The sequence below is a fragment of the Gobio gobio genome (genome assembly GCF_949357685.1).
Source record: "Gobio gobio genome assembly, chromosome: 4".
Lineage (NCBI taxonomy): Eukaryota > Metazoa > Chordata > Actinopteri > Cypriniformes > Gobionidae > Gobio > Gobio gobio.
In genome coordinates this window covers 44,387,321-44,410,137 of record NC_137100.1, presented here as the reverse complement: position 1 = coordinate 44,410,137, position 22,817 = coordinate 44,387,321, and the positions used below count along the sequence as shown (strand labels likewise).

Sequence of the window (22,817 nt, the reverse complement as noted above, 5' to 3'; positions counted from 1 at the left end):
ACACCAGTGATGTTTTTTTTCTGAGGTACGTTTATAAAAGCTACTTAAATGTCCTAATTGAACTAAGGCCTAATTCTAGTGATCGGCAATATATATCTGAAAGAAAAATAGTATGTTTAATACAGATAATTTTAATAACCTATATAATTCTATGTAATAATTCTAAAATAATTATTTCGGACAAAATGATTCATAAGCGCAAATTCATAAACAGAAAAAGTGCATAAAGATGTAATTCGTTTTGATTGGAATACATCACATCCAGTTGCACTGTTGCATACAGTCTAGCCACACAATTTCAAATATTTTAATGCACCCTTTAAGCTCACATTGGAACTGAAATATACAAACATCTCCCATATTATTCTCCATTGAAAATGAATAACTTCCTGTCTGTTGTCTGTCAGAAATGGTGAAAAAGCGGCTTACATGCTCATCCACCCTGAAATGGCAGCCGCCCTCATTATCCTTTTCATTCCATTCCTTTCCCGCAACTCTCCCCAAAAAGTCATGTGTTGTGAATAAGGGGCGAGTGTCTCGACAAAATCCAAACACAAGTGGTCACAGGAGACGCATATGAAATGCATGTTAATACCAGGTGGAAATCCTAATGCATCTCGACTGACCACTTGTGATCGGGTCACCGAAAACCCAGCTTAAAACCAGATGTAAATTTGGACTTGTTTACAGGAGTACATGATGTTGTAGATTTATTTTTCTTGCCTCATTGGCATTTTAATAATTTGTTACATTTATATAGCGCTTTTCTAGGCACTCAAAGCGCTTTACATATATAGAAGGGGGAATCTCCTCAACCACCACCAATGTGCAGCATCCACCTGGATGATGCGACGGCAGCCATATTGCGCCAGAACGCCCACCACACACCAGCTGATTGGTGGAGAGGAGACAGAGTGATGAAGCCAATTTGTATATATGGGGATGATTAGGAGGCCATGATGGAGAGGGGCCAATGGGCAAATTTGGCCAGGATGCCGGGGTTACACCCCTACTCTTTATCGAAGGACATCCTGGGATTTTTAATGACCACAGAGAGTCAGGACCTCGGTTTAACGTCTCATCCGAAAGACGGTGCTTGTTACAGTATAGTGTCCCAATCACTATACTGGGGTGTTAGGACCCACACAGACCACAGGGTGAGCACCCCCTGCTGGCCTCACTAACACCTCTACCAGCAGCTACCTGGTTTTCCCAGTTGGTCTCCCATCCAGGTACTAACCAGGCTCAGCCCTGCTTAGCTTCAGTGGGAAACCAGTCTTGGGCTGCAGGGTGATATGGCTGCTGGTAAGGTATTTTGTGAGGAAAAACATCACAAAATATTGTTCGATTTATGCATTAAACAAGAAAAAAATACCTTTTCTGGGAGGAAATAAGACTCAGTTGGGAAAGCCTGCCTCCTCAGTCTGACATCAGAGGTTGTCTTAACTAAACATTTTTCAAGAATTTATAGAAATGTAAGAACTTTTAATATATCCTTTGAAATACCCTTGGGCAGTTAAACTAAAAAAATATTCATAGTAAGGTCTAATTAGTGCACCCTCTTTAGAAAATGTTTCAGAGTAAGGCATTCTAAAAGAGATGGGGGTTTTAAGAATCTTCAGGTATTTTTAACTGAAAACTTCTAGCAGCATCATCATTCTCACAACCATGCATGAAGTAAAAACAGATGAGTTTGGATGCACTCAGCAGGAGAACAAACTGTCTTCAGCACTGTAAGCAGTGTGCCATTCAGCTTAAAGATTTGACTCATACTAATGCAGTCATCTTGTTTGTCTTAAATGAAATACTGTAGCTCATTTCTAAATTTTCTTCAGACCTCTACACAAATTTCACACACATAAATAAAAGCATACTATACATAGCTTGCATTTGCAATGATTGATTGCAAATATAAAATTCACTCAACGAAAATAAATCCCCTCATATTCTTTTGTAAATCCACATTTTAAGCATCATCCATTCAGCAGCTGATAGCATGCTTAACAATCACACCGTCCACGTCTGAATGGATGTAGCACTTGTTATTTTTATAATAAAGCCATAATGACTAGTACAGATGGGTTAAGTGCACCGAACCGAAACGAGACCTGTCTCGCTTTAACACAATAGATATGTCTGATTAGAAATTACATCAGGTCTGTTTTATAGCCTGGGTTTGAAGTGTTGCACAGCACATTGTCTCGCTCTTATTCATGGCTTTGCTGTGCTGTGCTGTGTGTTATAATAGACTGCAGACACATGCCAGAGTATAAATAGTCCACTGTGTTACAAAAGCTCACTTGCGACATACCTGACATGAGCTCACATGCTTATGTCCAAGTGCTGACAAATTATCTGTATGTTACTCAAATAACATTCACACACGTTTACATATACTTTTGCTCTCACATACACATGCAGACCACCCAGAGGAAATATTTTTTTGCTCAGAGAAAGACTTAATGGTTATGTTTCATTTAAAGACACCATGAAATGCAGGGACAACCTGTCATGAGATCATGTTGCATGAGGTCACAGCAGTAGCAAACCAAAACGATCCAACAAACCAATGATCCAAATAATTTCCATGGACATGATTAAGTCCTGTCCTACATTTTTTCTTGTTCGAGTTTCACTTGGATATACTAATAAAAGACTATCGCAACTTTCATGCCGACTTTAAAGGGATAGTCTACCCAAGAAATTCTGTCATCTTTTACTCACCCTCATGTTTGTCCAAACCTGTATGACTTTTCGTCTGAAGAGTAAAAAAAAAATCTTTTGAAGACAGCTGGGCTCCATACAACATTGGATCCCGTTGCAGGACTGCACGATTCATTGCAAATAAAAATGGAATTGTGAGAATCAAAATCGCAAAGGCTACTATGGGTCACTTGTGGCATGCATTTGGAAAGGCAACATGCACCAAACATCTTCTCAAACTTGTAAACGAGAAGCGCTTATAAACTGTTGTCAAGAAAAGAGAAGCTTTAAGCCTGGGCTGTCCCAGACGAAAGATTGGCATTGTGAAACAATCGTGGTGATTTCTGTGATTGTGGCTCCTAATTGGCGGTCTTATGTCGTATATTGAGAGAGTTTCAAAGACGGCCGTTGACTATGTTCAGTCATCAATGATTCAAATATTTTTGTGCAGAAAAAAATATACAGGTACTTACTGTTACGATCACCAATGAGAGTGCCCGTGATCACCACCAGAGGGCACTCCACCCTGGATTATTGTCACTTCATCTAATGGGCCCTATCTTGCACCCAGCGCAATTGACTTTGTACACCGACGCATGTGTCATTCCTATTTTGCACCCGCGCAAAGCGCGCTTTTCCCTCCACAGAAGCACGTCGCTAAACTAGTGAATGAACTTGCGCTCCCTGGGCGGTTCAGCGCAAAAAAGGAGGCGTGTTCCGGCGCAAACAATCCCTGGTGCTATTTTGCTGTTCCATTAAACAATTGCGCCACTGACCAGAAAAAACCTAGTCTAAAGTCAGTGGCGCGTTGCGCGTTGTTCATTATGCTATTTTAAGGGCGCATGCTTGACCATAATGTATAGCGTGCACAACGCGCATTCACTTTGCTCATGTAATCTACACAGATGCAACAGTTATTTTTGCAAATCATAAATTGTTACACTAAAAAATATTAACACATGAGATGACGGAAATCATTGTGGTGTGCCACGAAGATGTGAAAAAATAGGCATAAATCTAGCTTACAAATTATTCAGGCTAATTGTAGTCTAATAATTAAGGAGACCTGTTTGCCCAATAGTGGCAACTTCTGGCAAGACATATATGTATATAAGGACATCTAACAAATTGGTTTGTCCGTCAAGAAACAGGAAAAAAAATCGGTGAGGGTGGACGCAGCGATGTCCTCTGCTGGCGTCAGGTCCTGAGTAGAGGCAGATCCACCTCCCGTTACACGGCGTGCCCGATTGATGCTGGCAAGCTTGGACTTTCCCCGTCTTCTGATGTCATTGTAGCGCTTGCGGCACTGGTGCGACGTCCTGGGGATGCCAGCTGATGAAACAATTGTGGCTATTTCCTCCCACGCCTGTTTAACCGACGCTATTTTGGGTGGGTTTCTCCCATCCCCATACAACACAACTTCTCTGTCTTTCACTGCTCTTACAAGAACATCAGTCTCCTCGGCTGTGAACCGCTCCTGGCGTGCGCCTGGTAAATATGCCATAATAATAGCAATCCATAATGGAACTTGCGCACCTGCTTTTACAGGGAATGTTGGATGACGCTCTGATTGGTTTATTCACGTTACGCCCAAACCACACCTATGAATAATGAAGCTAATTCAGACCAACCCATTTTAGATTTGCGCCGGGCGCAAGAGCCATTTATCCCGCCGGGAAAATAGCAACAGCGCCGAGACCCGCCCACAAAGTTACTTGCGCTTCACGCTTTGACACTTGCGTTTCAGATCGTTAAAATAGGGCCCAAAGACTACATTTCCCACATCACTCACTACCCGGACTTCCTTCCTGATAACATCCACCTTCACCCCATTACCTTTTTAGCTCACACTTTATAAGACTGGTCATGTCTGTCATTCATTGCGAAGTCTTGTTTTATTCACACTGCATTTCTGAGCGTTTTCCCTGGTTTCTTGTCTCTTGATTTTGGATTTATTGCCTGTTCCGTGGATTACCCGTTTGCCTGTCTCTCCTGTCTTGTTTGCCTGATTGGACTGATTACCTGTTATGACCTCTTGCCTGTTTGTTGACTACGACTTGACTGCATTTGGATCCTCAACCTTTTGTCTCAGAGCAGTACGTTACACTTACTCTGTTACACATCTCGGGTCGTTAGCGACCCTATACAATTTTTACAAAAAATGAATGGGAAAACTATTAAATTATAATTTGATATTTTATAAACTATAAATTATAATTTTATATTTTTTCTTGTTGTATTCTTAATAATGAATTGATTGAGAAATACTAAGATGGTTGACGTTTACTTTAAAAATTGAAAGAGGTGGAGGGTAGTGAATGACATCCCGGGGGTTACTAAAGGCCCAATATGAATTTAAGCGCTAATAGTCATGTCAATCAGAATATTTTGGCCAAATGTGCAGCCCTACAAAATAAGCAGCAGACCTGGAGCATTGCATTGTAAACTGCATTTGAAATCTCTATTTTTATGAGAAACATTGCACAGAATAACTATACTTTTAAAGTCTCAATTTGATCTTGCTTCTGTCTAAGAGAAACAACCATGATTTCAAAGAGATCGAACCACATACTTTAACAGGAGACTTTGAGGTGGACCAGCATTGTACTGCCTATCATCAAATCATCATCTATAGATAACCAGCCAGACTTAATATTGCAAATTTTTACACATGCACACAGACTTACGAATATACCTAGTCCAGCTAAGGTAGCTAGATACCATGTTAACTTGCCCCCAAAATTGGATTCAGCATGACTACAAAAAAACGCAGAGATGTATGATGTTATTTCAGCACCCCACCACTGTTCTGACCCTTTCATCGTGTTCTCTGGTTCTGTTTGATATCGGTTCACAGATAACACATTCTCCACCCCTCAAGATTGACAGCTCACTAACAGCATGTGGCCAGTCTGTTACAGTTAGCCTGAAACTTAGATGTCTTTTTGGGCGACCCACAGGCTTTGCCACAGGCTTCATCTCTCTCTCCCCCCGTCTCTCCTTCTCAACTCTTGCGAGAAAAGGGGGAAATTGAGCTCTCCTCTGCCTGGATTCTGACAGGGTGCGCTCCGTGCAGCACTGATTTCAGCAAATTGCCATGAAACTCACATTTTATAGGAGAACACACAGTGCAGTTAGCCATAGGGTATTTTAATGATCCACAAATATGAACATATTACTGAGGTTTCTGAAGACAGAACAACATATAGCTGAAATAAATTCACATTTGGTGGCCATTCTAGAAATGTATAAAGGAGAGATCCGCAGAATTAATTAATTACATATGTCAATATGATTCTATGCTTTTGAAATGAGAAAAGAGATCAAAAATACCATTCCAAGGCTATTTGATTAAAAATACAGTAAAAACAGTAATGTTAAATATTATTAAATTGAAAAAAAAAACAGTTTTCTATTTTTACAAAATATAAAATGTAATTTATTCCTGTGATGATAAAGCTGAATTTTCAGCATCATTACTTCAGCCTTCAGTGTCACATGATCCTTCAGAAATCATTCTAATATGCTGATTTGCTGCTCAAATCATTGTCAATATTAGTTGTGCTACTAAATATTTTTGTGGAAATCAGGATACATTTTTTCAGGATTCTTCGATGAATAGAAAGTTAAAACAGCATTTATTTTAAATATATTTTTTAACACGTTTTTACTGTATTAAAAAATATACACTTCTTAAAAAAAAATCACACTGACCACTAACTTTTTATTGGTAATGTATTTGAAAATGTGTAGATTTAGCATTTGTTTTCTCCCTATAACATTAATAAAATGCCTGAAACAATTGTCCAGAACACAAATGACACCAAAATAAATGTTTTGAAATATCAATTTATTAATTTATATTTCATTACTCTCAAAATACTCTTATTAACCAATTTTATTATACTTATTGATTGTTTAACATTATTTTTATTAACTTTTTTTAAATAAACATAATACAAAAATAAATTAAAGCATTTAAAGAACTATTAAAATAGGTCAATTGAACAATTTCTATATAAAGAAAATAAAGTGATTTCAAAGAATCTACAAAAAATTCACCACCCCATTTACGTCATTGGACACATAATTTTTTGTTACTAAGTAATTTGGGCAATTGCATAATTGGTCAAGCATTTGTTGGTAGCGATATGATGTAAAGCAATGCTAAATAAGGTATAATCACCCTGTCTGACACATGTAAACCATATCAGATCTTCCAGTCTCTCTCGTTTCCTGTTTTTCCGGTATTTGACGATTTCGACATGTCCAAATCCTGAAAGAACATTTTCAAAGATTGTTTTTGCAAATGTTCCCCTCAAGCTGAGAGATCCAGTGCCGTTTTAGTGGAGACACTAGAAGACATGCAGAGGTGAGAATGAGAAAATACAGCCTTTATTTGTTTTATAATTAGGTTTCCATCTAGACTCATTGCATACTTTTACAGAATCCTGGGCCTGATTTAAATTAAATAATTGCCCATTTCTCCCTTCACTGCAAATGTCCTCCACTATTAGCTGAGGCTGAGACTGTATTTGTACATTTGTACCTAGCATTCTACTCTGGGCATTACTACGTTAGTTCTGTTCAAAAAGCAAATTTTCCTTTAGTATGGTTCATAACCACAGACATATCGTTATGTTCTTTATGATCCATTTCCCTATACATTTGGTACTGGAGTTTGTATTTTAAATATTATGAATACAATGGTCACTCATAAAAACAGACACAGCAAATCTGAAAGGTGGAAACCAATTCGAAACTGTGATACTGAGACTTTGTTTTTAACTGGCAGCCTTTTTTTCCAACACAGTTCTGTCAGACTCTTTGTCATTGCGTAAGTAAAAATTATTGGCTTTGACGCTGAAAGGAATCATTCTTGCTGGCATATTGCTATATCTCTTCATTACATGTTGACTGTGAATAGTCTGGTTGTTCAGACATATGGCATTCTAATTTACTCAATAAGTTAAGACTGCAATTCACCACTAAACTATTATAATATTTCATACAGTAACTTCTCAATATTGTTGATTACATTTCCACAGCCACAGATGAAAAATCACTTTCTCTTTGGAATTTTACCCTGCTATAGTCTGAATTTAGCGGGATGAATGAAGGTGCGTACGTGGCATCAGAATGAGTGTTTGAGTCAGGTGGGGCAAGATGGGCCGGCTTTGGTGTCACTATTTGACCCAACCTGCGCTAACCTTACAAAAATAAGTATACTTCAAGTTCATTTTATTAATCATAAGTAAAAGTTCAAGTTTATTTTTAATACATATACAGTATCAGTATAATTTATATACTAATATCAATGTAAAATTAAATTGGCCCACTTTTAGTGTATAAAAAGTATACTTAAGTATACTTTAAGTGTAAAAGTAAACTTTGAGTACACAACTAGTACGCTACTAAGTTTCTCATTTGAACTGCAACTATATACAAGTGAACCTTAGTTTACTTCTCTGGTAGTTTACTAGTCAAATACTTATTGCACATTTTTTAGTTTATGAAAGTACATTTGTACTCAGTAAAAGTTTAGTAGTTTTATACTGCAAACTTGTTAGTTTTCTTTAAGTGAATATAAAATCATACTTAAATTTTACCATTTATATATTATTTTTGCACTTTAGGTATAGGCAAGGCAAGGCAAGGCAAGTTTATTTATATAGCACATTTCATACACAATGGTAATGGACAATTCAAAGTGCTTTACATAGAATAATCACAACATATGCATAAGAAATATTAATATAATTTCGGTTCGTGAGACATACTATCAGCCCAGCTTCCTAGTGACCTCCTGCCCTTCAATAGGGAGGAGTTTTTACAACACCTTCTGCCTCTGATGGCTTCCAGTGTCTCTCCAACCCCTTAATGGAGTGGAGTTATCACCCACCGTCTGCCTCTGAAGGCTTTCGGCAATACACCAGCCTGCATCCAAGGACCAGGGGCCCGTTTCAATAAGGAGGTTCAACCAACTCTGAGTTTAAACCTGAACTCTGAGTTGACCTACTCTGAGATGGGAAACTGTTGAGTTTTGGGTTTCAGAACAGCTGAATTGAGGTAGTTCAATCAACTCTGAGTAGACTGACTCTGAGTTAAGCACATGCACTCCAACTATGAAAAGCCACGATCAATGGAGCTCCGAAATTACGATTCACCATGGCAACAGCACCCAACAAAAAGACGTTTGCATACTTCCGGGTCAATATGTAAGTTTAATTCTTAATTATTTTAATTAAGTTTAATTTTCGTGGTATCCAAAAGGCAAAAAAAGAATGTGGCAGCAGCTAAAAATGAAAAATAAAAACATAATTCAATCAGGTAAAGCTTTAAGCATAAAATGTTCATGGGTGTAGGTTTAATGACTTTACAAACATTTGACATATTAAATAAATACCATTCAGTGTCCAATGTGCAGCAGCTTTTCCCACATAGACCCTTTTCACAGACTGTGATGACATGTTTTAATGGTCATCAATTTCCTAAATCCTGCAACGTTTTTTGTATATATATATTTTTAATGTATGTACATTTATAACACTAATACTTTGTATTATATTACTTTTGCATCAAATTACAAAAAACAAGTTACCGCTGCTGTGAGGGTGTTTCTAATAAAGCGTCTATGGGAGTGATGGTGAAAAATAATATCTTTCTCTCTTTTCACTTCTGTTATACAATCTCACTCTATTTTTTCCCTCTTTTTGAAAGTTGTGAAATCACTATTGTGGAGTTTTTCTTTTGCTATTTTTGCAAATGGGGACAAAAAATATATATTTAATGTATTCTCTCATTCACCAATATAAAAGTTAACCCAACTATGACGACTTCAGCTTCGGAAACCCGGAAATGTGAAAAGGGTCTATGCTCTTTTCACATAATGAAATGTTCTCTAATCCCACCTGTTACATTTATTAACTAGGGTAATGACATTAACATTTGACTTCTACTCAGGCCAGCCAAACACCAGCACCACTGACAGATGAAGAGGAGATGGAGGAAGAATATTAACATCCAACAGGAAAAAGAATTAAGTATTTGTAGGAAATAAAGATGACCATAAAAATTGTAAATAAATGTATTTAACAGTTGTGGAGGTGGTTATGGCATATATCTTGGACTACCATCTGGCATTCTTCCATTCCATACAGTAATCCGTTTTCAGAAAGTGTGATGATGGGAATATGAGTGTCATCAATGCATCCAACCACTGGAAATCCTAAAGGAAATTCTAATTATTAGGTCACTTCTAGGTTCATCAAGTGAACCTCAGGATCCTGTATACAAGGACATGCCATTTTTGTCACTTTGACAGTGTCCTCATGATGAAAATATGAGCAATGAATGAATGTTCCTGCACTGCAAAAAAGGCTTTTCTTACTATTTATTTTTGTCAAGTGGCAGATCATTTAATGTGTTTTAAGTAAACTTTGCTTAGATTTAGATTAAATTTATAATTTTTTGATATTTGTACTTGAAATATGACCAACATACTCAGTAAGAAAAGAATTTGTGCAGTTTGAATGAATGAATTAAGTATTTAAACACTGCTGGCGCTTTAAAAAGGGGAGGAGACTGAAAGAAACTCTGGGTTTACCAAAGAAAACCTGCTCCTGACCAGGGGTGCGTTTCCCGTACAACGACGTAACTCACTGCTTAACTACCATAGTACGATGCATCGTTGAAGAAATCAACTAGCTAGTCACGACTGTTTCCCGAAACCGTATTGTCGCAAATCTGTCGTTCAACCACGTTGGTTAATGATGTCACGCAGGTTGTGGAATAATAAATGCTTTTAATTAATTATTTTGAGATCGAATTCATGCTAGATTTTTTGCTACACATTATGGATATGGCACCTGAGGAATAATTCAAATTTTTCTCAGTTATTTTGCTTTATTTCCAGATTCAAATAGGCTCTTTTTTACGTACTAGAGCACGTCCGCACAGGCGCACTCTTCAAAAACGGTGCTTTAAATCTCTTTAAAACAAACTAAAAGACATTAATGACATTTGTATGTATTCTAAATAAAAGATATAGGTTGTACTGAATGTCAGCTTGCTTATTTTGCTCGAGATAAGGATTTATTAAGCCCACATGTCATGCAAACAAGAAACTATGCTTCTAACCACAGGTCGAGAGCTGTCGTTGCAACCACACAAGTTTGCGATGCTGTTTGCGAACGTTCGTTCGAACGACGGGTTCGGGAAACACTGACTGGTTGAACTATGTTGATAACGACGGAACTTGCGACCATAGTTGGCTAACGATGCTTTTGGGAAACGCACTCCAGGTTAGGTTCACAGAGTAAGTTACCCTGGTAACTGACTCTGAGTATAAGTTACCTCTCTTTTAGAAACGGGCTTGACTTACCCTGCTTTCTCGGGTTTGACATACCTCCCATTCAGAAACAGAAAACCCAGAGTTTCCCTTATTTCAGGGTTAACATACTCAGAGTTTTCACTTAACCTCCTTTCTGAAACGGGCCCCTGGTGTTTCGAGTGTGTACGTAAACTCACCATCTCACTTCCCAATTTTCTCAACTGTTCCGACCAGACAGCCATAACCAAAAGTATAAAATCTTAACCAAAAAATAAAAACAAGCATAAATAAAGCAGTTGTAAAGAAAATTAAAAAGAATAAAATGATGATATATATTTAAATCAACCAACAGATGCTAACAGATTCTATAAGAAATAGAAATATCATGTATCAGAAATAAAAAATAACTTTCGGTTATTTTTTCGGTTACTTTTGGTTCGTGAGACACACTAGTAGCAGCCCGGCTTCTTAATGACCTCCTGCCCTTTAATATGGAGGAGTTTTTCCGACACCGTCTGCCTCTGATGGCTTCCAGTGTCCCTCCGACCCTTCAATGGAGTGGAGTTATCACCAACCCTATGCCTCTGATGGCTTTCGGCAATATACCAGCCTGCATCCTTCGGAGGGAACAAGGACTTGGTGTTCCACGCTCACGTCTGAGTATGTACGTAAACTCACCGTCTCACTTCCCAATTCTCTCAACTCTCCCAACAAGACACAGCACTAGCAGTGGCACAGTGCTCATTCAGTAAATGTCCAGCTAAACAGATGTGTTTTTAGTCTAGATTTGAATGTGACTACTGTTGGATCACATCTGATCTTGAAGATGGTTCCAGCTGCGGCTGGCATAATAGCTAAAAGCAAACTCCTATTTCTAGGTATTTCTAACTGACTTGATCCTGATGATCTGAGTGACCTGATGAGGTTTATATTGAGTGAGCATATCAGCAATGTATTGAGGTCCTAGGCCATTGAGTGATTTGTAAACAAGTAACAGTACTTTAAAATCAATTCTAAACCGTAAGCCAGTGTAAAGACCTAAGGAATGGAGTGATATGGTCATATTTTCTGGTTCTGCTCATAATTCTAGCAGCAGCGTTCTGTATGAGCTGCAGTTGTCTAATGGTCTTTTTGGGAAGGCCGGTGAGGAGTCAATTACAATAGTCCACCCTACTGGTGATGAAAGCATGAACGATTTTCTCTTATATCTTGTCTGGAGAAAAAGCATACATTTTTTTGTGATATTTTTGAGATGATAGTAAGCTGATTTATTTATTGCTTTTACATGACTACTGAGACTCAGGTCTGACTGAAAAAATCACACCAAGATTCCTGACTTGATTTTTTGTTTTCAGACCTCTAGCCTCAAGGTATGTGTTCACCTTGAGAATTTCATCTTTCTTTCCAAATGCAATGAGTTCAGTTTTGTCTTTGTTTAACTGAAGAAAGTTTTGGCACATCCAACTGTTAACTTCATCAATGCATTTGCACAGGGAGTCAATGGAGCTGTAGTCATTAGACGATAGGGCTACGTAGATCTGGGTGTCGTCTGCATAGCTGTGGTAAGCTATTTGGCTATTTTTCATTATTTGGCTCAGTGGCATCATATACAGGTTGAATAGGAGTGGTGCAATAATTGACGCTTGTGGGACTCCGCATACTACTATACTACATAGTATACTACTATGTTTCCATTTAGGACTTAATTTTTCATACTTGAAACATACCTTTAACTGTACTTTAACTCTTTCCATTTAAAAAAAAAAATATTCTAGCTTTTAAAGGGGGGGGGGGGGGGGCTAGTTTCAGCCAATATCATGTTAATCTTGAGTAGGCCTAGTATTGCATCCTTCATATCTCAAAAAAGTCTTTAGTTTTATTAGATTTATAGGAAACAGATCAGATAAGCTGTACTGACTCTTTACAAAAAAAGCAGAGCTCCGGAAGGTGGCGCTAAAGAATCACATTTGTACACGTACACACACACAAGACGCCATTGCATCATAATCTCTATTTGTTCCAGTTAAATCACAAAATAAAATGAACACAAATGTGTCCCTGCTCTTGATATAGAATCACAGATGAACACCTTTGGTTTTCATGAGAAAAAAAACTATACGATGGTGGATTCGAACCCAGAACCGAACCTCAGACACACTCGCCGGACAAAAGCCATACCACTGGACATATACCACAAGCATTTCATGCGAATCTATGTAAAGAATCTCGGGACTGACAATTTTGTTTTAAAGTTTAGGATTATAGTTAGGAGATGTAATGTTAAGGATGAAACTATAACGTTAAGCATGACTTCTCATGACTTCCCCCACTCACCCACTTTTAAAACAAAGTTACGCCACTGCATCGCATTATGGATAACTTTTGATTCACTATACGTTGGTGTTGTTTACATTGTTTGCACTTATGCGCCGATTGCCAACGAAACAGACATTTGATGCAGTTTCACTTACTGCCTGCAGCGATCTGCAAATCCAACGGGCCTTGCTTATAAAACATTTGTCACCAAAAATGCCAGGAACACACTTGAAAAACAACACTGCATGAGTTCTTTGGGAAGTTGATCAAGGTTACAACCAAAAACACACTTCTTTGGTGACATTGTTAAAAAAAAATCCTTCTCGACTTGCTACCCGGACGATGGGCTTGCTCTCACTTCTGCTCTGGTTGCTGTGTGCGTGCGCTTTTCCGGGAGAATTGTCCATACAAGGATTTTGCGCCGTTTATGACTTCATACAGGGCCACACTCGAAAAAAACGTTCTGAAACTTGTGAGAAACCGGAAGGAGTATTTTGGCACATAAATACTCCCTCTTTTTTTTTACTTTGGCCAGTTTAGCATGCGAATCCAACTCTTTAACAGTGTAAATAAGTCAAAATGCATGAAATAGCACCCCCCCCCCCCCCCCCCCTCTCTCTTAATCAACAGTTGAATGTGGGTAAGTTTCATAAAAGTTTCAACAACAAAAAACCAAGAGTTTAAATAAAAAGCTTTTTTTGTCAAAGACTATGTGTGGATCGGATTCAGAACGATGGAGTAGATCGAGTCCATCAATCCCCCTAAAGCTTCAGTCATTTCCTCTTCATGGCTTAAACATTTCATTCAGTAACATCAGGCAGTTTTGATTTATATGCTGTTGAATGTTTGATGACCGTTTTATTTTTCATGTGCATAAGCAATGCTTCTATCAATTGTTTCTGCTTCTTCACCTGTGTTTTGATCCAGAGATTTGGTACTTTTTCAGAATATGCGTAATAGCGCCTCCTACTGTCTAACAGTGAAAACATGGATAGCCAGAAAATTCTTTCAGTGGTGGGAAAAGAGTAAAGTAGAATTTAAATAAATTCCTACACTACCAGTGGACTAGCCTACAAAATAAAATAATTTACTCAGAATTAGTCATATATTTTTTCTTTATAAATCAATATTTTCAAACAATGTAACCTTATAAGACTGTCTGTAAAACTATGTGAAAAAAGTATTTAATAGAATAATAAATTATTCAATCAAAAGGGTAAACACAACTTCAAGCCAATAGCCTACTTTGAATACTTAATTATGATTTTAAGTAGATCTCGGTCAAAAGATTGAGTACAAGTATAGGCCAAATATACTAAGACGTTTCTGTCAGTATAAGCTAAGTAGAATATCCAAGCCTATATACAGTATATAATATATATATCCAAGCCTTTCGTTGTTTAGAGAAAAAAAAATCTCTATATAGCTACATGTGTGTTCCACAGAATAATGATTGTCATGCAGGTTTGAAATGAGATGAGAATGTGTAAATACAGACAGAATTTCATTTTTGAGTGACCTATCCCCTTAAATTATGAGATTTCAGAACCGAAAGGCAACAATAAAAAAAAAAAAATTGTTCACTCTTTACAGTCTATTCAACAATTATGCTTAGAGATTCAACACTGCTTTCTTATTCCCTAATGTGGACTCTCACTTTATCCTCATTAAAAAAGTTTTACATACGGTATTTCTCAGTTCAGGGGCAAAAAGGCACTATTAGTCTAGCTGAAACTGGAAAGAGAAATGTTACCCTATCCTAATGAACTGATTAGCAGATGCTTCTCTCTCTCTCTGTCTATCACTGTCTCAGTCTCTCTCGTTCACTCTATTTTCTCATCTACGCTTTTACTCCTGTTTTCCTGATTGCACTAAACTGCTAGTGAAATGATGAACGAGACATTAGCTGTGGTCAATATAAGGTGCCTGGACAGCCTTGTTTTACTCATCAGAGATCCTTTGTGTCGTACGTATAACTTCAGGCATGGAAAAGCTGTTAGTAGAGGAAGGGAGCGGATGAATGGAGCCAAGTACAATTCTCCTGATGACAGCATTCCACTAAGGAATATATGAAACAATGGAAGTATAATTAATCATGGCCTAATTTTTTCAGCTCCCTCATGGAGAGAATCACTGGAAGCAACAATATTACAGCGACATCTGTGTTGTCTTGAGATTGGCAGGTGGCATTCATGATATGAGTATTTCTCAGGCTGGCCCTTAGGTGTTTAGTGTTTACTGTCTGCTCGTAGAGAACATCAGGAACATTTTAGAAAGAAATTATAGCAGTTCAACAACATATTTCAAGCTGTGTTTGAAATTGTACATTTTTAGGTCGTTTGTCAGTTCCAGCATTTTTTCTTTTTTTTTTGTGCTATTGAGTAATTGGTTGTTTAGTTGTCCTAAAAAGGGATAGTTCAACAGAATTAGATAAACCTGATTTAATCTAGATTTAAGATTAATCCTTGTAGGTGCAACCCATGAGGTCCAGTGTTATTGGACTCCATTCTACTTGCATTCTGCAGAAGATAAAAAGCCAAACAGGTTTGGAATGATATGAGGGAGAGAAAATGACATTTTTCATATTTGGATGACCTATTCCTTTACTAACCTACCTACTAACTAACAGACAAAATCGGGTTTATTAATGAATATTAAAACCTATGTGCAAATGTAAAACTGGCGTCATATCTCTGCAAGAACTGCACAAGGTCATACTTAAAAATGCATATGCACAGAACATCAATTTATGAATAATACAATGGTTTGGCTCTTAAATATCACATAACATGCAATTAATATTAATGAGACAAATTAGTGACACCACAACCAGCCCCAACACTCATTCTGACGCAACAAACTTTCATTCATTCAAATTCCTTCAAACTAGAAAAGTGATTTTTCATCTGTGCACGTGGAAACATTTTAAGCAGTTCCTTTAAGAAAGGAAACACTGTATTGCTATTTGGCCATGGTTTTGCAAGTCATCATTATGATTTAAACGTGTGGTGCATTTTATTACAGTAGACTGTAAACTGAAGGAAAACAGGATGCAATTTGATTACTGTGTTTCCCTTAATATACGCATTAAGCAATCTATTTCACTTTGTAATTGCTGTTGAGGATTAATGTGGATTAATCTTTGACATTACATGTCTGACATTCTGCATTTGATTCATGATCTTGTTTTTTTTTTTTTTGCCAGACCCAGAGCATTAGGGGTAAGGAATGACCTGTGCCTAGATTTTTCAGACAGGCAAAATGACTCAAGTTTGACAAGAGATCTGGCAAAGCAAAAATTTTTTGAGAGTGGCAAAACATTTTTGAATTATTTGACATTTTATTAATTACTATCTGCTGTGGGAGGAATTCACCGAGAATGAATTGCACCTGCTGACAGAATCATTTATTTGCATATGCTGTTTGCATTTAGTACCTAGTTTACCAAAAGTATGATTACATTTACATTTATGCATTTGTCAGATGATTTTACTAATTTAAATAAATAATTTTACAGAGCCTCGCACGTGAAATTTGAAAGAAAAAAGATAGACATTAATTTGTGACCATGTTTTATTAATGTGTTCCCTCATTTTTCTTTAGTTTTAATTTAGTTAAATCATGGAATACATTCCTAATTCATCGCCGTGATATTAGCTTTTTCCCCCCACATTTTTCGCTTTTGGTTATGCATTTTTAATAATAATAAAAAAATATATATATATAAAAAATGGGAGGTCAAAATCAACCCAGCAAATAAAATGAATATAATGGATAAAATAATTAATGTAAAGTGGATAAAATTGTTAAAAAATTAAATATATGCACAGGGGGCAGCACAAAACCATGGTTGGTTAAATTGGATTTCATGCTGAAATTGGAGCAAAATTAATTATTACATCTAGAAATGTTTGAGTTATATTAATATATAAATTCTATCTATCTATCTATCTATCTATCTATCTATCTATCTATCTATCTATCTATCTATCTATCTATCTATCTATCTGTCTGTCTGTCTGTCTGTCTGTCTGTCTGTCTGTCTGTCTGTCTGTCTGTCTGTCTGTCTGTCTGTCTGTCTGTCTGTCTGTCTGTCTGTCTGTCTGTCTATCTATCTATCTATCTATCTATCTATCTATCTATCTATCTATCTATCTATCTATCTATCTATCTATTTCTTTGAAGGTACTTTGTGTGTGTAGCAGCGCTGATTTACTTCCTCCCTCTCCTGGTGATGGGCTGTGCTTACCTGGTGGTGGGTTTGACTCTGTGGGCCAGTGAGATCCCAGGAGATTCGTCTGACCGTTACCAAGAGCAGCTGAATGCCAAACGCAAGGTCTTTATCACATCATCCTCTTCCTCCTCCTTTTTTCATCATCCTTTAAGCCTATGACACTTGCATACACACACAATCCAGGTCAGACACTGAACTCTGAGTTAATAGATCAGACAGAGTTCAGACACAAGAAGAGAAGGGTCAGACAGGGCCGCATGAAATAATCACTATGAAACTCACCTGCAGTGAGACGGTCCGTCTGCTTCTTTCATCTGTATTCTGGGTGTGTATGTATGTTTGCCCCATTCTCCACACTTGAAGATATACCGTTTCACCATGAACATTTTCCTCTTCTTCCTTACACAAAATATCTTACAGTTTTTCTCCATTGGTTTGGCTCATTTCTTGAAACAGAAATTACATTCTCAAAATTGTAAGATCATTTGGCAAAACAGTCTTACAGTTCAGCACAACACTAGAGCTCACTTGCAAAAGCTAATATCTCTCCCAAAACTGTTCACTCATGCTTCAGAACTAAATTCTGTTCCCATATAAATGGTCAGTGCCACCAAAATGGCAAAGATCCTTCTCAATTGATTTGGCTCATTTCTTGAAACAGACCGGACGTTCTCAACACTCTTGGTGCTTTTGCCAAAATAACGTGGATGGTTCGACACAACACCATGGTTCACCTGCAAAAGCTCATACCTCTCCCAAAACAGTTCACTCATGTGTCAAAACTAAATTTCCATCTCATTTAAACAGTCAGTGCCCCCAAAATGCTTCGTCCCTTTGGCATTGTGTAAGCACTGCAAGTCAAAATGTTTAGATGTTTTGTCACCATGACAGAGGACCATTGAAATATCCTTCATGTCCACCTTTCAGTCTTAGCCCAGTCCTTCATTTTTGTCTAGCTAACAGAATACAATTGTGTATAAAACTGAAAAAAAAGAAATAGGATTTTAGGGTAAGAGTAGCCTCCAAGGTTTGACATCACACATTGCACTCATACTGCCAAGGAAATTGTAACCATTATTATTCACACACATAAAGTAACTTCCATACATCAGTAAAAAGAAAATGTATACAGCATAATATACTGTAATATAACACACAAACAAAAAAATACAATGAAAATTACCTCCCTCACCTTCCTGGCCGTCCACATGCTGCTGTTCTCAATCTTACTGTAAACACTTTCTAAACTTCACTTTCAAAATTTCTACTTTTCTAATGATATAATCTGGGTTCGATTTTTTTTTCAGAGATATTGTTTGAGTAAAGTATATGAATATATTGACCAAACAGTACACACAAGACCAGTACTGCATATTGATGAAAATATTTATTTCTCTCCACATTTGTAAAATCAATCGATTCATTCATGCATTTTCAAAGGTTTGTTTTTTTTATATCTGCTGAGGTTGGGCTGAAGTCTCTGTCCAGCCTCTCTCAATGACAACCCATGGGTTCTCAGTAGAATCACATCTGATAAATTTGGTCCCTGTCTTCTTTGGCCACATCCTACTCCAGGTCTACCTCTTCCTACCCTCCTTATCCTCTCTTCCCCTCTCTACCCCTTCCCCTCTCTACCCCTCTCATCCCCCTTCTCCTCTCTACCCCTCTCTACCCCCTTCCCCTCTCTTCCTCTCTCTACCCCTCTCATCCCCCCTTCCCCTCTCTACCCCTCTCTTCCCCTCTCTTCCCCCCTTCCCCTCTCTTCCACTCTCTTCCCCTCTCTTGTTCATTTACTTGGCCAGGTGCCTCCATGTTCAGAAATTGTACTGGTCCTGCATGGTCAATCTCTTTACATATATGTTTGGCAGCATTCACAGTCATGGACAGCATCTGTCAGGTAACTAAACATACTGTGTGATTGGTCATCTGAGATGTGTGAAAGTCCTCCTTCATTAGTCAAGTTCTAGTTTTACCTGACTGTCAATTGCTGTAATAAATGTATCAAATGTTCCAAGGGATTCATATATGGTATTCATGGTATTATGTTCTTGACTAATTTTGACAATTGAACAGACTATTGTGCATATGATGACTTATACAATGAAATGACGCTGATACGCTTTGGAGCGAACAACCATTAGACTGAGAATCAAACAATCAGTTTAGATCAACAAGATCTAATCACTTGCAAACTGTGCTAAATGTAGGCTACCTGTACTTAATCAATTGCAAAGATGTAATGAGACATTGATACATGTACTTCTTAGACATTTGCAATTTGATGAAATGAATGAGAAATGCTATTCTGTTGTGAACAATTGCCCAGTAGTTTGGAGATTTGTCCATGTTGTTTTGAGAATGTAATTTCTGTTTCAAGAAATGAGCCAAACCAATGGAGAAAAACTGTAATCTATTTTCTTAGCACACAAGTATGATGTTGATGACACAATGTGACTACCGTTGAGCATCAGAATGTCCCTGTTTTAGGTTTGAGCCTACAACATCAAAGATAAACACTCAGGAAAATTACTGAGTGTACTTTTAAAGCGATAGTGTGTGATTTTAGTACCACTAGTAGCACCAAATGGAAAAATTCTTTGGTTTCCCAAATACTTTCCTCAGATCAAAAAGCTCTCTATTTATTACGTTTTATTTTCAATTTTATATGACCAATATTAAAATGTTCTCTTCTTGCCTGCCCCTCAGGTGGTGAAGATGATGATTGTGGTGGTATGTACGTTCGCTGTTTGCTGGCTCCCCTATCATGTCTATTTCCTGATTCACCAGTTCTACCCGCACCTGTTCGAGCATCCCTTCATTCAGCAGGTCTATCTGACCATCATGTGGCTGGCAATGAGCTCCACTATGTACAATCCCATTATCTACTGCTGCCTCAATGACAGGTAATTTCACCTGGAGTGAAAACACAGTAATTGACGCACACACACACAGTCACATCTCTTTCCAGAGTCGCTGTAATATTTGCTATAATATCATTATTGTTCGAAATGATCCATCTTTGTACCATATAATACAGTCCAATGCTGTGATGTATTATTCTGTAATATAATCCCGGTTTTACCGCCTCACTCAGATGCTGAAAATCCATCACAAAAGCATTTGAAAGACAAAGTAATAATATCCTCTAGTCCATTTTCACCTTTAAACTCATCATCATCACATTTATCTATATTATTCTACATTTCTGCACGCTTCCTCAGGTTCCGTGCCGGATTTAAGCAAGCATTCCGCTGCTGTCCATGTGTCCCTGAGGGATCCTACGAGGGCCTAGAGCTCAAGTCCACCCGGTACCTTCAAACCCAGACCAGTTTGTACAGGGCAAGTCGAATGGAGACCACCGTGTCCTGCGTGATGCAGCCATGTGAAGATGGCCACAAGGTTACCTTTGGGAGCATCAGAGGGGCTGCTGGGAAGCCGGCAGCTCACAGCCCTTCCAGGGAGTTCGCCTCCAATGGCTCGTCCTCTCGCAGTATTTCCAAGACCGTGTCGGAGACCTCCAGCTTTTACTCCAGTAATAACATACAGGAATAAGCGCAGAGAAACACAAGAACCAAGCAGGACGAATGTCGCCATCTTTTTGTGGAGATGTAATCGTTTGATGAATCCTCTTAAATTCTCCCCCCAGTGTAAATCTTGAGGAATACTTTGAGTGTGTGCAGGTGTGTTTTAGCGGGTTGAGGACACACACAGCAAGTGTTTTACATTTCAAATGATCCATCATCTTTCTTTCTTGACACATTCTATTCATGATGTTAAACTATGATTAGAGGAACATTTACATTGATTTTTTGGCAAATGCTTTTTTACCAAAGTTATGTAATTGACATTTAATTGTGCTGACCTAAATGAGAGCCTGATTTATTGATCCTGCAATCGCTGAAGACATTTTAAAAGTTTACATTAATGGAAATGTGATGCAGTGGAACAATGAGTCATTATATATTGAATATGGCCACTTATATTGGTTTCTGTTATAATAGGAACAGGAATAGGTAAAGAAGCATACCCCTCTTAATCACCCAAGATGGCCCACATTGCTCAAATGATATTTGAGCACATGTTGTTTCTTCAGTGGCTTATCTTCAGGTGGGGAGACTATTTGAGACCTCACATCATATTTTCTCTGCAAGCACATTCTGCCTTCAAAAGCTCTAAACTGGCTGAGACTGAAGAAAAAAAAACAGAGGGCAGAGATTATATTACTGAAAATGCCACGGTGGTTTCATGGTCAGTTAAAGCAATGATCCAGCCTGTGAAATGAACATGAACCATGTCAATATCCACACCTCCACAGGCAAATTAAATGACTTTTCAGCATGTGCCTGGAAACACAAATGCATGGTGGAGAAAGCTCTAAAATGCCACAGATTTTGTGCTGCTCTGAAGAATAGATCAGGGGAAAAAATTTTGCACAAGGAATTTTTTCTTTTGACCGTCTCGTTTTATTTTTTTCTCTCTCCCTGTCTGCTTACCTTCATTTCTTTTTTATGTTCTTTTTGTAATTGACTCTTCACTAAGCTCCGCCCCTTGGTAACTGTTGCCACCTTGGTAACTGTTGCCACCTTGGATACTGTTGCCACCTTGGTTACTGTTGCAGATGAGATGAGCAGCCTGATTATCAGTAAAATGTGCTCATAAAGTGATAAAAATTATTAGATTTTATTTTTTACGTAGGCTGAAATGAATTTTGACTTCGCAAAGCATATTTTATAGCCAGGCTATGCTTTTTTAAAATTACGCAGTGACTGCAAGTGAGAATCGAGGCAAAAGGTTCTCAGTAAGCTGAAAGCAAAAATACAATTTTTATGATGAATAAATGAAAACATTAGTATATTAAAGAACTGTAATCTTAAAGACGCATTCTTTAATTTTTAGAACAATGGACTACATTTCCCAAAAGCATCTTAAGTAGATCGTAAAAAACACTCTCTATGATCTATTTTTGCTTATGATGCTTTTAAGAAACACAGCCCTGAATAATTCAAACACTCACCCATAATACTCAAAAAAACCTCAGTGGTCAATGATGTAAACAACATCAACATGCCACAGTTCGAGTGCAACCAAACTCAGTTTCACATTAGCAATTTTTTCATGCGAACTATGCCCTGATTCAAACTAAACTGCCAGTGTTAAAGCACCATAAGATGAACCTTATCCCTACCCGCTACTTCTGTGGAGTCAATTCCACTCCGAACTTTGTCGACTCTC

The 22,817-nt window shown here is 37.7% G+C and overlaps 1 protein-coding gene across 1 annotated transcript in view; it reads left to right on the top strand.

Moving 5' to 3' along the window:
* tacr1a (tachykinin receptor 1a) overlaps positions 1-22,610 on the top strand; it is a 37,320-nt gene extending 14,710 nt beyond the window's left edge. Inside the window, exons 3-5 of the mRNA XM_079813978.1 lie at positions 17,537-17,687; positions 20,292-20,488; positions 20,807-22,610. Coding sequence (XP_079670104.1) covers positions 17,537-17,687; positions 20,292-20,488; positions 20,807-21,137 — 679 coding nt within the window. The 3' untranslated portion in view covers positions 21,138-22,610. The remainder of the gene's footprint in view (positions 1-17,536; positions 17,688-20,291; positions 20,489-20,806) is intronic.
* Positions 22,611-22,817: the final 207 nt, after the last annotated feature.